This window comes from Hyposmocoma kahamanoa, unplaced genomic scaffold (genome assembly GCF_003589595.1).
Source record: "Hyposmocoma kahamanoa isolate Upper Pololo Valley unplaced genomic scaffold, ASM358959v1 93, whole genome shotgun sequence".
Taxonomy (NCBI): Eukaryota; Metazoa; Arthropoda; class Insecta; order Lepidoptera; family Cosmopterigidae; genus Hyposmocoma; species Hyposmocoma kahamanoa.
Genome location: NW_020654810.1, coordinates 6,822,436 through 6,842,309, shown reverse-complemented (window position 1 = coordinate 6,842,309; position 19,874 = coordinate 6,822,436). Strand labels below are relative to the sequence as shown.

Below are 19,874 nucleotides of genomic sequence, written 5' to 3'. Positions count from 1 at the left end.
GTACGGGTAGCGGGCGGCGAGTGATAGGTGCGGGTAGCGGAGAGTGTGGGTGGAGCCAACGTCAATCTTTTTTGGCATGAGGGCTCTTAAAGTCGCGTGAGTAACCTCTCTTATAGGTGACCAGAATATGATGACACTTTGACAATTGAACTTTGTAATGGGCAACATCAATGTTTTCTTTTTTTTAATCTACCATCAGTCATCGTCAGCATCAACCCATATATACGTCCCACTGCTGGGCACGTGTCTCCTTTCAGACGAGACTTTAGGCCATAGTCCGCCACGCTTGCCCAATGCGGGTTGGGAACTTAACACGTTTTCCGAGGGTTGTGAACATTCTTCAACGTGCAGGTTTCATCACGATGTTGTCCTTCACCGGACAATCAGTCGCCAAACTATAATAAATTTGTGAGTGCATATTATGACGTTGAGAACAAGGAAGACGCCAAAGGCGGTATGATGAAGTCATGCGTCTGGTGATAAGAGACAGGTCTGTCCGTAACAGTGGCAGCGCCGCTCGGAGCGTTAAATCGCAAAGATCTGAGGAGGACTGTCACTGCGCCCGTCACCCTGGCACATAAGTTGGTAAGTGCCGGTAATTTCACCAATACACTTAATCCATCAAAACCGAAAAGCGGTAATGGTCACATTACTGCTTGACGGCAGAAATAGGTGAGGTGGCAGTAAATCCCTGGACGAACTCTTTCACTACTGTTAAATTTATAACGGTAGCATCTAAGTACCGGTACTGTATTAAGTTCAGTGGTACCAGTTTCCTGAGAATATGGAATAGCTACTGCGGGCAGCCAATTGATACAATTCGTATTTTGAATTAATATCTGATAGTCTCAGTACGGAGTACTAAAAAAACCGACTTCAAAAGTCATTCCTCCTATAGGTTACCAGTCTTAGAGGTGGCATATTTTCTTCAAGTTTAAATTGGGCCACTACTGAGGTACCCTCTTTCCAACAAAAAAAAAGTCATCAAAATCGGTTCACAAATGCCGGAGAAAAAAACATAGTCGAATTGAGAACCTTTTCCTGTTTTTGAAGTCGGTTAAAAAGTTAACATTGCAAAAATCCGTCCATTTTTCTTTCATTTAGTGCCATTAGGTTCTGGTGCAACTATAATCACTTCGGCCATTTGCACCAAAGGTGACGACAAAATTATGCATTCCGGAGCGAATGAGCTATTAATTTTGAACTCAGTTTGATTGAGACATTCTCAGATAGAATTTTTGATGAAGCAGATGTGGTGAAACATATTACAGATGTAGATTAATTCCACCACCTACCGGGGTGGCACTATCTTCTACGTTAAGTTACCTTAAGTTTTGCAAGATATAATGGTCTTGTTAAATGTAAAAGTACATATTCATAAAAGACGGAAATAATTTTTAAAGCAGATGATCGAGAATGTTTTTAAAGACCTACCTACTAAGAATAAAAGAGCATATGTCAAAATTGAAAACGCGTGGAGGAAAAAGATCAGGATTGTAGCAATAATAATTCCGTAGTCTCTGCCTACCCCTAAGGGAGACCGGCGTGACAGTATGTGTAATTTTTTTGTAAAAATCAAGCGTTTAGAAATTGTAAAAATTTTATTATACATATATATGTTATTACTAAACCGAAAACTACACTGAAACAACCTATCTCTTAGTGATTAATAAAATCAATCACCATTGTTGCTTCTGTCAATCACACAAAAATGCCGTAATCAATGTGCTCGTTAGGCTCAAAAAATCTCAGACTATCAAGCACAATGATTGGCTCAACAATTTTAAGTAATGAATTTATAGTTAAGTCAAAGTCAAAGATTATTTATTCCATAGGTAAAATAAATTTACACTTGAAATCGTCACATTTAAGCTACTGCTCGTTCACTACGCTGACGTCCCTGAGAAGAACGAGCAAGAAACTCTAGGGATTGCTCTTTTCAAATAAACTTAAATGCTATGGAATACACTTTGAATCAAATTTGTGTGGATTCTGGAGCCATGTCGTCTTTCCATACATCTTTATCTAACACGTAGTCTTCAATTTTGTAATATGATTTTTCGATCAAAATATTTTTAATGTAGTTTTTAAACTTAGGAAATGATAAACTTAATATATGCTCCGAAATCTTATTGTAAAAACGTATACAGTTCCCCATAAAAGAGTTGTTTACCTTGGTTAAACGAAATCGTGGTACCATGAGTTTGGACTTAGCTCTAAGGTTAATATTATGGATATCTTCTTTCTTATTGAGATTATGTATATTTTTACGAGCATATAAAATATTTGAGTAAATGTACTGTGATGCCACAGTCATGATACCAGTATCCTTAAACTTTTCTCTGAGAGAAACCCGAGAGCCTAGACGGTACACAGAACGAATCGCTCGTTTTTGCAATACAAATATGGTTTGAATATCTGCCGCTTTACTCCACATGAGAATCCCGTAGGACATTATACTATGGAAGTAACTAAAGTAAACTAGTCTAGCAGTACTAACATCGGTAAGCTCACGTATTCTGCGGACTGCGTATGCAGCGGAGTTTAACCTGCTGGCCAGGGAAGATATATGTGGAAACCATTGAAGTTTACTATCTAAGGTCACTCCCAAGAAGACTGCTTTATTAACAACAAGTCTAACTTTTCTCCGTTTATTTCTATGCTTGGACTAGTCGATTTTACGTTAGGTAATTCAAATTTAACACATTTTGTCTTCTTGGCATTAAGCAATAAATTGTTAGCATTAAACCAATAAACTACCTTAGAGAGGGTATCATTAATATGGTCATAGTTAATGTCATGTCTGTCTCTTTTAAAAATCAAGGATGTGTCATCAGCAAACAACACTATTTCGCAATGGTCCTTAACAAAGAATGGCAGATCATGAATATAAATCAGAAATAAGAAAGGCCCAAGTATTGAGCCCTGTGGAATGCCCATTTTTGCCGGAGAACCCAAAGAAGTCACACCACTTATGTCTACTTTTTGAATTCTACCGTTGAGATATGACGAGACAAGTTTCGACGCCTTGCCATTTACACCGTAATGTTCCAGCTTCCTAATAAGAGTAATATGATCAACGCAATCAAATGCCTTTGAGAGGTCACACAAAACACCAATAGCGTTCTGGGACCTTTCCCAGGCATCAAAGATGTGTTTTAGTAACGCTACCCCCGCATCGCTAGTCGATCTACCACTAGTAAACCCGTATTGTTCACTATGAAAAATATTATTCCTACCGAAATATGACAGTAATTGAGTCAGCATAACCTTTTCGAATATTTTACTTAAAGCTGGTAAAATTGAAATGGGCCTATAGTTGCTAGGATCAACTTTCCTACCGCTTTTGAATAAAGGAATAACCTTGCTGTATTTCATTAAATCGGGAAAAACACCTTCATCAACGTACCTATTGAAAGCTACAGCTAAATGTGGGGAAATAAGTCAATAACTGAGTCTATAACTTTAGTTGACATGCCCCAGAGATCTTCAGTTTTTTTAACATGTATTGATTTAAAAGCTTTTATGATGTCTTGTGGATTAACATGACGGAAATTGAATAAACTGCCACAAACGTTAACATTTTCCTTTAGGAGATCAATAGCAAGGGAAGGGGAGGAATTTAATGATTCTGTAGTGTTTACAGCAATTTCCGAAAAGAACGATTCAAAAGCTTGGGCTACTTTATCTTTAGATTTTGTAAGTTTACAGTCTAATTCTAAAACTATATCTCTATCGTGTTGTTTAACCCTGCTTGACTCTTTGTTTATTATGCTCCAAGTAGTTTTAGATTTATTTATCGATTGTCTAATTTTGTCGCTGTGAAACTTAACCTTAACAGCTACACATACTTTTTTAAATATTTTTGAATAAATTCTAACATATTCTATGAAATTGGAATTAGTATTATAAGTTTTCATAGCATATAGCTCATACAAACGAGACCTACTCTTATGAATACCTACTGTTGCCCAGTCGTTGAATTTATGGAAAGTTAATGTTTTCGATTTAAATATATTATCAAATTCATTTTTAATTAAACCAAATATCGTGCTATATAAAGTATTTGGAACCTCCGGTATATGGGTAGGGAATTTAAACTATTGCCGATATTATTTTGAAATCTAATGATTCGTTCTGTGGTAATCGGTCTGCAGAGAAATTGGTCTACCTTCTTGCTCATTTTACAATTAAAAGAAGCCAATGCCACTATGGTCTGATCTAAAGCAATTTATTATTGATTTAGACACTGCGTCTGTGTTACAAAAGATGTTATCAATACAAGTTGAAGAGGAGGCAGTGATGCGAGTTGGTTCTAATAAAAGTTTAATCAAGTTAAAACTTTTAAATAAATTATGAGTCTTACCGAAGTAGAACAGTTTTCCAACAGGTTTACATTGAAATCTCCACATATTACTACATTTTTTTTGGTTGGAAAAATCCGCTTTAAACTGTCTTCCATAATTAATTCAAACTCGTTAAAATTAGCAGAGGGGGGCCTGTATACACACATAAGACGACAAACTGATCCAATTCCACACATGAAATCTCAATAGTTCGTTCAGTAGAAAGATCTGTGATATCCTTACGCTCTTTAAATTTTAAGTTACGTTTAATAATAATCATAGATCCGCCTCTACTTAAACTTTTTCTTATGAACGAACTGACTATTACATAATTTTCTATGTTGTTAATTGCTTCGTAGTCTTTCAGCCAGTGCTCTGTAACACAAAACACGTCAACGGAAATATCGTGCAAAAAAAGACTTATTTCTAATGTTTTGCCAGAAAAGCCTTGAATATTTTGATGTAGTACATAGAAACGATTAGACTTTTCTGTTGTCGTGTTTTTTAGTTTAAATTATGGTTAGTAAAAAGTATACTGTTGCTACTTAAAGTAGGAGCATTGTAATTTATGTAAGTTAAAAAGTGTGATTGAATCCATTGAGCTCCACTAAAGTCGTTTATCGATATATTATAACAAAGGATAAGGTAAATACAATATGATTTACCTCCATCCTTTTAGAGTAAAAACCTTCAGTCTCTGAGAGCCACTGGCAAAATTCTTTAAAAACAAGCTTTTAGGTCGCCTCCGGTGGTGGCTACTTTCGCCAAAAACGGGTTACGCAATCAAAAATAGAAACGTTGCCAGGCCCGGAGCCCCAGGACACAACCTTCATTAAAATTTTCTACCTCTTAAATTTTCCATCGTTTTATATTTATTTACATTATCATGTTTAGTCGATTATTAATTATATACCTAAGACTTTTCTTAAAATATAATTGTTATTATTCTTAAATAAACTTTGGCTAATAGTCCATTGCCTGTTATCTATTTAGACTCTAGCCAAATGCGATGTAGAATAAATGTCAAGAAACACAAACATATGGTATGATTTTTAATACAAAGATCGAATACATAGAAAAATTTCTTCCACCATCGTGCTGCACTGTAGCATTGCTCTTACCAACTGAGTCACAGGTCAAAAACTTATGGTTTTAGGGTCTTCAACATCAACTTTGCAGTTATCACAATTTGAATATCTTTCCCCGCAATTCGATTACGCTATTGATAATACTCACTTTGAATTCATGTTTGTGATGAATACTACACGAGTAAGTGATTTGAAACCAATACAAAAATTACCAGTAGGAATTAGGTTAGGAAATGAAACTATTTTTCCGGATTTAAATCGCGTATATATGTTTTTTTTAACAAACCAAGCTTTCGGGCCCTTTACTTTTTTATTATTAATTGGAATGTTTCTTTGTAAAATTAAAAAAAGGAATTTAATTAATAACTATTGTAACTATACAAAAAACGGTGGTTTGCATTAACAATAGACATAACTGGTTGATGACTGGACGATCTCAGTCAACCGTGACCATAGGACCTGTAGAAGGTCCAAAACGTTGGTTTGTTTGAAAAAACAAATAAACGCGATTTAAATCCGGAAAAATAATTTCATTTCATATGTGTAACAATCGCGAAAACCTCAGAACTCGACAGTAATTAATTAATTACAAAACTGCGTCATCCCGAATCCTACCTATTTCTGCCGCCAAGCAGTAATGTGAGCGTTACTGCGTTTCGGTTTTGAAGGGTAACATGCTGGTGAAATTACAAGCACATGGGACTTGTTAATTTATGTCTCAGGGTGACAGGCACATGGCATTGCCCCTAAGATCTTTGCGATTTAAAGCTCTGAGTGGCACTGCAACTGTTATGGATAGGCTTGTCGCTCACCACCAGGCGCACGACTTGCTCGTCCCATCACTTGGTATTATAAAAAAAGGGAATTGCGAAACAATTTACTATATGAACTTATTCCGCATTTAAAAATCAGTGATGCACACGCGACCTCATTTAAATTAAATATAAAATACATTCAAGAACAATTTACAAATAAATCGATTACTTACTAATGTCTTCCGTTGCTCCATCACTAATGTCAATTAACCGCGTGAGTTATAGTACTTATGTCTGAATATCAAAACGACTGTTTGTTGAGTCCTTTATTAAAAGGCAAAATCTATAAATGACTACCGGGAAACAGTACGTTTCGTAAATGATACTCATTTATTTATACGCGGAAAAGTATTTGTCTTTGAGACATTCCCCGAATTCTACATGGAAATGATCGAGTTACATGTCACTAGGTACCTATTATAAAAAAAAAGTAAAAAAATAGCTTTTTTTTTATTTGAAGGAAGAGATAGCAAACATTTCTAGTTCGAGTAGTAATTCAAGTTCAGAATCAGAAATGTCATTTTCTTCAAACAATCTAAAGTGCTTCGTGGTCGAACGGTTACCATGCTGGCCAGACACGCATAGGTCACGGGTTTGATTCCCGTTATGTATGACTGTGTCCATGGCACCGGCGATACAGACATATTATTGAATTTGGCTTGAGAATAGTATTACTGTGTTCCAGTTTTGAAGGGTGCTGGTGAAATTACAGGCACATGGAACTTATCAACTTTGCGTCTCAGTGTGACTCAGTGGAAACTCTGAGTTGCATTGCAACAGTTATGGATAGGCGTATTGCTTACCACCAGCAGGACTAGCACGATAAGGCGCGACTTGCTCGTGAGGGACGTAAAGCGCGAGATACTGCTATACCCCCATAGATAATAGAAATATCTCGCGCTTCTATGTCGCTCTCGCGCAAGTGGGGCATTATCGTGCAAGCCGCACGACTTATTCGCCCTCGTAACGAAAAAGGACACAACTCACTTTTTTATTAAAATTGAGTTACATACATATTCGTGATAAGGAAATAAAGGCCAATCTCACTTTTTTTTGTGAAAATATATATCTATAATTGTAAAATATACAGCTAGGGGCATAACTAACTTCAAGAAACACATTTTTTTCTATGAGTCATATTTGACGTTAATTTCGTTATAACTCTAATATCAAAGGATTTTACTTAGTAATGTACGGGAACTATGAACACAAAAAATGGCAAAGGAGAAAAATAAGGTATTTTTAAAAACGGCTGATTAAAATACAATGAGAGTTTCTGTATACAACATGTGGTATGTACTTATAACATAAATAAAGTACTTAATATGAAATGTATATTTTAACTATGCTTTTTATCAGAAAAACCTAAAAAATATCTAAGCACTCCGATACGCTGAAACTTGATGTAAGTGAGTTTGTGCCCCGCTGCGTAAAACCCCCTAAACTGTATGAGTTACCAAAAATATATAAGGCTGACACCCCACTCCGTCCCATAGTTAGCCAGATTGACACACCAACCTACAAACTGGCTCAACACATGGCAAAGGTACTGTCACAATTGAAACGGAACACTTCTACACATGTGAAGGATTCATACCATTTCATCAGTGGAATCAAAGATCTACGGTTAACTGATGATGACACCATGGTCAGTTTTGATGTTCAGTCGCTGTTTACCAACCTACCAGTAAAAGACTGCATTGAAATTGTACGTAGAAAGCTGAGGGAACATAATATGTCCACTGAATATGCAGAATTATTAGAACACTGCCCAACATCAGGCTATCTATTGTGGAATAATGAATTCTACCTACAAATTGACGGTATAGCAATGGGCTCCCCGGTATCTCCCGTTGTTGCCGATATTTTCATGGAAGACTTCGAGGAGCGAGTTTTACCCGTGGCCCCGGCTAGGCCGAAGATTTTGGGGCCACGTTGATGATACTTTCACAATATTACCTAAAGATAGCATACTTTCTTTCTTGGACAATCTTAATTCTTTTAGTACTAAGATCCAATTTACTATGGAACAAGAGAATTGTGGTACTTTAGCTTTCTTAGATGTTTTAATTAAAAGAAATCCTAATAACACCTTAGGTCATACTGTATTTCGAAAGAAAACCCATATAGATAGGTATCTCAATGGTAATTCCCATCACCATCCTAGCCAGTTAGCTACCGTGGGCAAATCTTTGTTTCAGAGAGCACATGGTGTCTGCGACAGTAATCATCTGGCAGGGGTACTTCAACATATAAAGCAAGTCCTACATGCGAATAAGTTGAAGATTCCACGCCAATGCCGCGGGCCCCGTGTGAAACCATCAACAGTCGAGCGAAGACCTGCCATCTTACCTTACGTGAGAGGTGTTACAGACAAGATCGGAAGAGTCCTCAGGCGCGCATCTATCAAGATCTATTTCAAGCCCCTGAGGAAGATTTCTCAGTTCCTGAGACCCGTGAAATGTAACATCCCCTTACAGGATGCAGGAGTTTACAAGCTTGACTGTGAGTGCGGTCTCTCTTATATTGGACAAACAAAGCGAAGGATTTGTACCCGCGTCAAAGAACATATAGTTGATGTCAAACACCGTCGCGTAAACAAGTCTGCAGTCTGCGAGCATGTCATGGATAAACCTACACATTCAATGAAGTTTGATAAACCCCAGGTCCTTGCAAAAGAAGCCCGTTATCTACCCAGGATGCTGCGAGAGGCCATTCAAATTAAAAAACATCCTAATTTCAACAGGGAAGATGGTTTCTCCGTACCACCAGTTTGGGATCCAGTATTTCCTCTAATGAAAAATCCCAAACAGACATAAGACTGCAGTACTAATTAATATGTTTTAGTTTATTCTAATTTCTATTAATAATTAATAATAAATTGAACTTAATAAAAATTCATTCAATAAAATAATTTGTAAAACTCAATATAGCGTAAATTGGAATGTTTCTTTGTAATGTAAAAATGTAAAATTAAAAATAAGGTATTTCATTAATAACTATTGTAACTATAGTGAAAAAATAGGGTGGTTTGCATCAATATTAGACATAACTGACTGTACCACCTCAGTCAACCATGACCATGGGACCTGTAAAGGGCCCGAAACGTCGATTTGTTTGAAAAAACAAATATACGCGATTTAAATCCGGAAAAATAGTTTCATTTCCTATGTGTAACAATCGCGAAAACCTAAGAACTCGATATTTAAACACGAATTTAGAATATGTTGCTTGTGCTTTTCTTTTATCGAAGACTGTATTAGAACCATCACTTGATAACCGTAAAAAAGATTACGAAAGGTAAAATACAGTAATATATAACAATCGTGACTTATTTAAAGGTAAGTACACAAATTTATCTGGAAATTCTAAGTGCCGAATCATTCAATCAACCTTCCCTCGATGAATTTAAGTCGCCCTCAAACTCAATTCGACTGAAAACAATTGAAAGATCCACTTAAATCAATTGAAATACGATTGAGCTTAATGAAATGTTAAAAGCTCAGATGCTTTTGATTGACTTCCCTACTTACTTGTTTAATCGGAAAATCCATAAAGTAAGTCTTAAGTAGGTGCGGTTGTAATACTCACATTTTCATGCTTAAACCGAGTAAGGATTTTGATTTCCCGTAGCGTCCTCTGGCAATATGTCTGGTGCTCAAACGGTGAAATTTTTTTTATTGCAACTTTCGTGTTCTTTATGTTGTCGACAGCGGACCTGCAAAGAAATAATAGAACATAAATCACAAGAAACACAATGAACCTACATGGAAAATCTTTATCTCTCTCTCTGTTGAACAAGGGGTGTTTAAAATAACAGCGTAAAGTAACACGTTTCGATGTGAGCATTCGAATAGTCATTACAGCGAGCCGAACCGATCGTTATGAGCTTGCGTGCTCCATACGGTTATCGGTTTTTTGACGAATCCCTTTTGAGTGTCACGTTACGTTCAGTTTTAGGTTAGTAAAGCTTCGTCTCGAGCGCGTTGTCAAAAATCAAAGTGTGTACGTGGTTCATAAGCTTGAGCGGAACGCGTGCGGTTCGCAGTTAGCCGATGATAACCAGGTGCTCATTTTAGCGAGTGAAGATTATTTCACGTGTACACACTAGAACCTCGTTACTGTATCTGGTACGTTACAGTTACAGCTCGCTAATGAGTACCCGGCTTTATGTTACCAAAAATCATAGCGTGTACGTGGTTCGTAAGCTTGCCGCGAGCAGAATGTGTGCGGTTCGCAGTGAGCCGATGATAGCCGGGTACTCATTCCAGCGAGTGAAGACAGTATCACGCGTACGCACTAGAACCTCTATACTGTATCTGCCACAGTTAGAGCTCGCTAATGAGTACGCGGCATTTATGTTATCAAAAATAATCGTGTGTACGTGCAAAATCATATTTAGCACGTTAGTCTCAGTCGATAGAAAAAAGATACAAATTAGTTTGAACTATTATAAAGAGATATCGTAAGATGCTTTAAATACAAAAGAAGGAAATAACGAATTTGGCAGTTTTGAAATCTTGAGAACACGAGGTATAACATTACCTTTATAAGAAATACGATGACTGATACTCTTACCTAACATTTTGTGAGAAAAACGATGAAACCTGCGTATCAAAGAACGTTTAGCAACCTTACGTAAACGTGTGAAGTTCGTAACTCCCACTGGAGAAAAGACCCGTGCCCACCTGTGGGACGAATGATGTTAATAATATGCAGGTAATTCGAAGACTCAAACGCCCCTGCTGGGAATGGGATCCCACAACCTTGATCTACCATTACTACAGTTATTAATCGCGACCCTATCGACTTTCGTCTTCTTTTGTAGAAAGGACCTGCGAAATAATAAGTAATAAATCATCAGTCCACAGAGCCCAACCTAAAGGGTTGTCGTATGAACATAATTCAACTTCCCACAACGATAAATAATACCGCATTTCTATAGACTCGTTAAAGTGTACATACATACAATGAATAGGGTATTTTTTTCCAACCAACCTCAAAAAATAGGGGTTATCTATTCAACACGCTAAATATGTTAATGGCGTAGGTACTAGTAATACTATTCCATTCTTGTATGTCATATTTATATTTTTTGATTATTTCGAATTAGAACGATGAAAAATAGTTGGAAAAAAATCTCATGCAGCCATAACCATGGCCTAACAAAACCCCGAGTAAGGTGCGACCCGTGCCAATCAGTTAGAGCCTATGTACACGGGCGGCGGCGTGTTTTTTACGCGCAGAAGATACGCGTTTCACGAACGCACCTTCACGGCGCCATTACATTATATTATTTTTCTTCAGTTAGTGTGTTGATATAGTGTATTATGAGGAGCAATTGATTCATTGATGCAACAGAAGTAATCTATTCGGTCGTCTAATTTATTCATCTCTACCACCACTCGTCGAACCTTGTAACACTAACATTATGTTTAATCATACTAAATTAATATTTGATAAAACTCTTTTGTTTATTATTGTTTTTTTTTACGATTGACATTTTAACCAGTATATCTTTTGATACTGATCTCGTAATAAATCTTGGTTGCACCCTCCATTCAGTAGGTAAAGCAACATGAACCGAACGAGTGTAGCAAGCGTGTCGCGGCAGCGGCCGGCGAGTACCAGAAGTCAATTTGCTTGGGTTTCCGAACATGTTTTCACGTCAAATTATATTATAATCAATATAATATTAGTATACAAATATAATCAACATTTACTTAGTTTTAAAAATGAGTATATAAATTTTATTTTTAATGCTCATTTGTCTTAGTTTAAACAAATGAAACATTTTTTCTTAGCTCAGAAGAGATTAGATCTTTTGCCTGCTGCTTTTGTAAAATTAAAATGATCGTTTAAATACACGCTTAATAAAAAAGGCCATAGGTGTAATTTCAATTATGTCATTTTATTTAATGTAATGAAATTTAAATAAGTTCTAACGAAACGGCTAAGTCTTACTAGGAAACTATGGATAAGTATTTTTCCGAAATAAATTACTATTATTATTATCATTATATATAAGGACATAAACGGACGTCCTCTCAATTTTAATTGGGAGATATCGTTCCCCCAATGGGTTAGTATCGCTCTCACACCAGTTATTGGTTTGAAAATAGGGAATTCCCTGCAATGTGAGTACCAAACCAACGAATGAAATTTACTCCTGGGGACAACCCAAACAAGAACCAATTCTGAATAGTTCGTATCATAAGTTAGTTCCACCGGGAATATACCACAGGAACTCATCGAGCGCCAGTAGTACTTCGATAAGCTAAAATTTGATTATTACGTTCATAAGTTAAAAAAGAAACAAAGCAAGAAACTGATACAGTACATGTAAATTCAATGGAGCTATATTGAAAGTAATGGAAAAAGGTTTTAAAGCAGATGGGGAACAAATTATAAACTAATTAATTGCACGAAAAAATGTTGCGGCAAACCTTTAGCACTAATGTCTTTATTAACCGACTGTAAAAAGGGTGGTTCTCAATTGGTTCGTTCTTTTTATGCGTATGTTACGCGTATACTCCGACATTCGTGAACCAATTTCAATAATGATTTTTTTTTTAATAAGGTAGGTTCTTCAAATGAATGGGACAACTATTGAGTTAGTTGTCCCATTCATTTGAAGAAAATATTCCACCTCTAGGGATGGTCAATCACTTTTTCCGTGAATTGATATTAATAAAACTTGGCATATAGGTGTATTTCCAATGAAAATAAAACACAGCGAAAACGGATAAGCAAAAGTTATAATATTATATAGCATAATCTCAAGTTTACGTATTATATTATGAATGGTAACTTATATTAAATAGATAGGAAAAAACAGCATTTATTAAAATTTCAAGTAATAAATCAAGATATTACAAAAATATTTATTATACGGGTTATAAATCAAAAAGCTTTTGATTACAGTCCGTCTCTGCATATTTATTTTTTTCGAGGGCTTTGTTAACTGCAGACATTTGAATTTCCAATTACTTAAATGTGACGTACCTACATTATACCATGAGTTTTCAGAGACAACAACAAAAACAGTGATTGCGTAAAATATTTGTTTGTACAAAATGTTACTTCGTCTTATGATCGCTAGGATAATAATGATATGTATGATATACAATTTGTCGTATAAAATGTGATATAATATTTCACGAAGTCGCTAGCAATAATTGTCAGTGTATAATCATGGTACCGTAAACAAAGAAAACCAATCACATTACATTGCAAGAAATAAATATTGACACATCGTGTAACACGATTTTTGTTTCTGGGTTATCATTATCAATGTCATTTTCTCAAACATGCTCGGTAATGTTTGCATTACTTACAGTAAAAAACGAACACGGAAAGTTTGTCAATTATGGGTCGTGTGATTCTTCCCGGCCAAGGCTGCAAAGTATGAAAATCCATTACTGTCCACTTCTCTAAACCTGTAAATCTAACAATTTAATGAACTATGTAAACAGGCAAAATAAAAACTCATACAGCCAACTGCCCAGTGTTCATAGTTGCGAGAATTCAAAATGCCTACCCGTACCGATTACTTAAAAAAAAGAAAACGTCGGTAACATTTAAACTAAAGCGTTTTGGTATTCTTTTGTTATTTCGTCTTTTTTGTATTTTGGTGGCGAAAATGAGTGCTAGTGAGACGAGTGATAACGAAAATACAGTAAAAGATACGTATTCAAAGACATGATCAGAAGTACAGCAGACTATTATTAATGTGGCTGGAAAAATAATCATATTTTCTTCTAGTAATTGTTCTAACATGTCAAATATTACTTTTAATATTAATTTTTTTTTTTACTTTTTCTCTCTTTAGTCTTTTATTATTTCCTCACAATGTTTGAGAAAAATACTATGCATGCTTCGGCGGGAACGGAGATTGCTTGACTCGTATTAATACAAAGCCTCGCAGGCGCTCGTCCTTGTAATTCATACTCGTCCAGCAACCCCTTACTTCCCGGCCTCTGCAATAATGTAACTATTTATAGTTTCTAATATAAAAACATGAAAAGACTTTATTTTCCTCCAAAAACTTTGCTGGTCAGGAGGTCTATTTCCGTTCTCTGTCTAATATCCATCCAAAACTATTAGTATCCAATAAATAATAGTCGACCAAGTTAAAAGACGCATGATGCGAATGAAGCTACATACTTGACATTATCTTTTGATTTAGTCGAGTATTACTTATTTGACAGTAGTTTCGGACGGACGTCAGCCGAAGAACGGATGTAGACAACTTTAAAACCAGGGTATTTAAAATTTGTATACCATTAAGAAAACGTAAATTTTTTCGGGTTTCTCTTTTATTTAAAGACAAAAAGGGAAAATTATATTTAAAATCAATAGCATATTTCAACCAAAATTCTCCAAATTGATGACAAAGAACGAAAAAATGTGTAGATTTGCAGGATAATGTACATAGCACTATGTAGTTACAGGCTGCTATGTAAATACCATTGTGACAGTCACAAAAGCAAAAATTTCAGGGGTGTAAATACTCTTTTCTACATACTTGCTGCTCAATTAAACAGAAATCAATACTGTCAAACCATTAACAGAACCTTTTTGAAAATTGTCACATACCATACTAGGGCCCGGATGTACACAATATGTGAAGTGAATCAGCGTTGTATTCTAGAACTGTACTCAATGCTCAAGTGAGGACTTGAGTATGATTCAAAGCACTAGAAATCATACTCAAGGCCTTGCATATGCAGTTGTATTTCCAGTGCTTGAAATCATACTCAAGTCTGCTCAAATCCTGACTTGAGCATTGAGTAGTTCTGGAATACGACTCTCAGATCCAAACAATATTATTCTTATAATCACGTAAACACCCAGTGTACATTATAGTGAAAATATCGCATTCAAATTTAACTCTATACCATCTATAAAAATATTGTTTCATTTAGAAAAATATTTTTTCTTAATTTTTTTTGAATTTTTTTTATATTTTTAAAAAATTTTTAGGTCTGAACACGGAAGAAAAAAATAACAATGGAAGTGCCTTAAGCCTCGATTACTATGAAAACCGATGTCGCCAAAACTCCTTAATTTAAAACACTAGAAAAATCTTGATATTGATTGGTCGTAGTTTCAAATTTAGAAAGAAATTACAAAGTCTGGATTGTTAATATAATTTAAACTTTACCCTGTTGACATATCGTTGAAAGTTCAATACCATCAATACAAATTATTGCAAGTTACGACGTTTTGATATTATATTGAAATTTCAATCAATGAATGCCATCTAGCAGTTAATTTCTGAACGACGACGGATTGGAGTTATTAATTTAGTTCCCCAAAAAAGAAGCGACCATATTGCTGGTATTATACCCCTTTACTGCTTTACTTTCGTTTCTGGTAATAAAAAAAGTATTTCGATAAACAGAAAATTAAAAATTTTATTAAAGCAAGACTTTCCGATGATATGAAATACCACCACGGGTAATATTATTTGTGGTTGTCACTCCAAAACAGCACAATAAGGCATTTTTCTAGGATTTTAGAGAATTTGCACGAAAGAATGACACAACCATACCACACAGACTGGTCTTTTGAGATCTATAGTTGGCACGCGTCAAATGCTAACTAACCATTTCTATTATATTGTTCTGTGTTTAGTATCGATTTTTGTTTTCAACGTGTAAGAAAAAACTCATTTGGTCATTTTTAATACAAAATCATATTTTTATTTATGTAATAAGACGTAATAATAAATTTCAACGTATAGTTTAGTACATTAAACAAAGTGTAGACACCTTAAGTGAATATCAATGTTGTTTACATAAATTGGACTTTAGAGCCGTGAAAATAATATATAATAACTAACTAATTAATTTAGGGATCCCTTTGACAACTTCCTTGTTTCTAATTGAGTCTCTGTTTCTGCGAACTTGCGAAGTTGATAATATAGGGGTTTTGGGATAAAGTTAAAGTTATAATATAAATAATGGAAAAAATTCTTAAACACGTAAGAATCACACATTTATGGTAGGACGGCCTCTTTACTACACTTCCGGAAACATAATTTGAACCACATTTCATTTTCAGTATTCAACGCTTTATTTGATTGATCAAAAACCATTATGCAATTTTGATAAGAAAACCTAGTATACTAAGGGCGCCTTTATATTAGACGCTTGTAGGCGCTGCAGTGGCGCATCTGTGTCATATTGTATGGAAATTAGTAGTCGTGAGCCACCGCAGCGCTTCTATAAGCGTCTAATTTGAAGGCGTCCTAAACGGTCATCATGTCCATAAACCTTGTTGAAAAATTAAATTTGTAAAAGCGGGGACAACTTTTTCTTCGCTGATAACAATATTTGTGTATTCTTACCCTTAAAGAATAATCTATGCAAGGTCGAATTACCTGTCCGGGAGTGTATATACGCTTCTAAACCTTCGCGTTTCACTTTACTGAAATAATAAATGTGATTAATCACGATAAAATTGATCGAATGGATATTTGCACAATTACCTACTATCAAGAAGTTTCGGTCAGGTTGTCCAAGCTTTTTTTTGTCCAAGGGTTTTTCGTCGTTTGTAACAATGTTACTTCACGTTACTTTCAAAGGATTAAGAGGTACTCGTACAATGTAACGGGAATAAAATTTTAATCGTCAAACAAAACAATAGAACACCGAAAGAATTCCACATTACCTAGAATTGAACGACCCATCCTCTTCATTTAATTATTTGGAATGAAATTTATATTACATGGCCATAACATTCTTCTCGTTACGCTTATTTTTTTGGATGAAAACACGGAAAAGTTTGTTTTCAAAGGCCTTGGGGAATTCAATGCAAATTCCGGCTAAACAAATTGTGAAATACTTGGTATGAGCTGTGTTGTTTAATTGATTTACTTGTAGTAAGTTTTCACTTCAGTTTTTCATAACAATCATCAATGAAACTAAAATGTCTACTGTTTTTGGTTCTCAACTATTTGGTTTACAGTAAATAATAATGTAAATGTTATTGTAGCAGTAGAGATTCTTGTGAAAGAGATAGTCCGGGGAAGTACTGCCTTACCTATTTCTGCCGTTAAGCGGTAATGTGAGTATTTACTACGTTCCGGGAATAGTAAGGGGTGCTGGTGAACTTGTCAATTTATGTCTCAGGGTGACTGGCGTAGTGACGGGGCATTTCAGATCTTTGCAATTGAAAGCTCTGAGTGCCACTGCAATTACTTTGGATAGGCGTCACTGTCACTTGGTATCAGACTGCTTGCTATAAATTGTTCTATATATTGAATCAGATTTTAAAATAATTTTTTTCATAGAATTTAAATTATGCCTATCAAATTACAAACGTAATTTGCTAACCTCGGAAAAAAAATTATGTAAAGAAACTGTTCTAAAAATTAATACCACATTTATAGGGAATTTCAAGCTCTGTATTAATAAAAACAGAGTTAAGATTATAGGAAATGAAACTATTTTTCCGGATTTAAATCGCGTATATTTGTTTTTTCAAACAAACCGACGTTTCGTGCCCTTTGCAGGTCCCATGGTCACGGTTGACGGAGGTGGTACAGTCTTCAACCAGTTATGTTTAATATTGATGCAAACCACCCTACTTTTTCACTATAGTTACAATAGTTATGAATTAAATACCTTATTTTTAATTTTACAAAGTAAACATTCCAATTTACGTTACATTAAGTTTTACAAATCATTTTATTGTATGAATTTTTATTAAGTTCAATTTATTATTAATTAATAATAGAAATTAGAATAAACTAAAACATATTAATTAGTACTGCAGTCTTATGTCTGTTTGGGATTTTTCATTAGAGGAAATACTGGATCCCAAACTGGTGGTACTGAGAAACCATCTCCCCTGTTGAAATTAGGATGTTTTTTTAATTTCAATGGCCTCTCGCAGCATCCTGGGTAGATAACGGATTTCCTTTGCAAGGACCTGGGGTTTATCAAACTTCATTGAATGTGTAGGTTTATCCATTACATGTTCGCAGACTGCAGACTTTTGTGACTGTGAGTGCGGTAACAAGTATGCAGTCTGCGAGCATGTCATGGATAAACCTACGCATTTGACCCCTGTGGCAAACAATGGCCTAAACTCTCTTCTAGGCCATAGTTTGGCCATAATTGTAGGCCATACAAATATTTCTCCCGACCCGGGACCTCTGCGTGGCAAACCAGCAAGGTAATAAATAACCTTTGCCACGGAAGCAGATAAGTTCGTCGTTAATATATTAGGGGTTAAAGTATGAAATTGCCGTTTTATTGCAATAGGTTCTTTGAATTTTCATAGAATCTTCATGGTTTGAGGTTTTCGAATGAAACTTTTTTCAAATGGTTTCTGTGATTTTTTTTTTTTTTAAATTTGAAACATTTGAATATCGACTTTCAATTGTTTTTGTTATTCAATTTAGACAAGAAAGATGGATACTGCGAAAATTCGAGTGATTTTTGAATACGAGTTCCGACGCGGAACTAACGCGGCAGAAACAGCCCGCAATATCAATGCTGCGTTTGGAGAGGGGTCTACTAATGAACGCACCGTGCGATTTTGGTTTAAACGCTTTCGTGATGGAAATTTCGACTTAAAGAACGAGCCACGAGGAAGATCGCCCACACAGGTGAATAACGATGAATTAAGAGAGATAGTGGAAGCCGATCCTAGTCAAACTACCCAGGAATTAGCGGCATGGTTTAACGTTACCTTACCCACAATATTGACTCACTTGCGTCAAATCAATAAAATAAAAAAATACGAAAAATGGGTGCCTCATGATTTGACTGATCTGCAGAAAGAAACGCGTGTTGAAACTTGTGTTGCCATGTTGAACCGGTACAGAAATGAAGGAATATTGGATCGAATTGTAACATTTGATGAAAAGTGGATTCTTTATGATAACCGGAAAAGAAAAATGCAATGGCTGACCCCAGGTCAAATGCCACAACAGTGTCCTAAAGCAAAACTTACCAATAAAAAGGTAATGGTAACTGTTTACTGCCTCCGTGTCTGAACGGTTACCATGCCGGACTGCCACGCAGAGGTCCCAGGTTCGATTCCCGGGCCGGGAGAAATAGTTGTATGGCCTACAATTATTTCTCTCGTGAGTTTGGGTGTAAGTTGTGGTTGTCTATGTGTGTGAGTCCATGGCACCCGCGACACAGGGTTTCCCTAGTGCGGGGCTATGTTGAGTGTGTGCGTTATTGTTATGTTTGGTGGTCTCAGCATGGTGTTATTCACTATAGTTTTCTCCGATCTGGTCAAGCAATAACGGCAGATGTCTATTGTGCCGAACTCCGAACCATGTTGACAAAACTAGCAGTAAAACAGCCCCGACTCATGATCGATCTTCACCATTATTGTTCCACGACAACGCGAGACCTCACACAGCACGAGAAACCATTTTGACCCTTCAGGAACTGCAGTTAGGAACCATTCGTCATCCTCCGTATTCACCAGACCTTGCTCCAACGGACTACCATTTTTTTCGTGATTTGGACAATTATCTACGTGACAAGAAGTTTTCTTCCCAGGAGGCAGTACAAAATGCTTTCACACAGTTTGTGCAGTCTAGATCGTCGGAGTTCTATCGCAAAGGCATTAATAACCTTCCCATTAGATGGCAG

At 35.8% G+C, this 19,874-nt stretch overlaps 1 protein-coding gene across 1 annotated transcript in view; it reads right to left on the bottom strand.

Moving 5' to 3' along the window:
- LOC113237162 (mitogen-activated protein kinase ERK-A) overlaps positions 1-19,874 on the bottom strand; it is a 137,227-nt gene that overhangs the window by 70,921 nt on the left and 46,432 nt on the right. Inside the window, exon 2 of the mRNA XM_026473473.1 lies at positions 9,841-9,967. Coding sequence (XP_026329258.1) covers positions 9,841-9,967 — 127 coding nt within the window. The remainder of the gene's footprint in view (positions 1-9,840; positions 9,968-19,874) is intronic.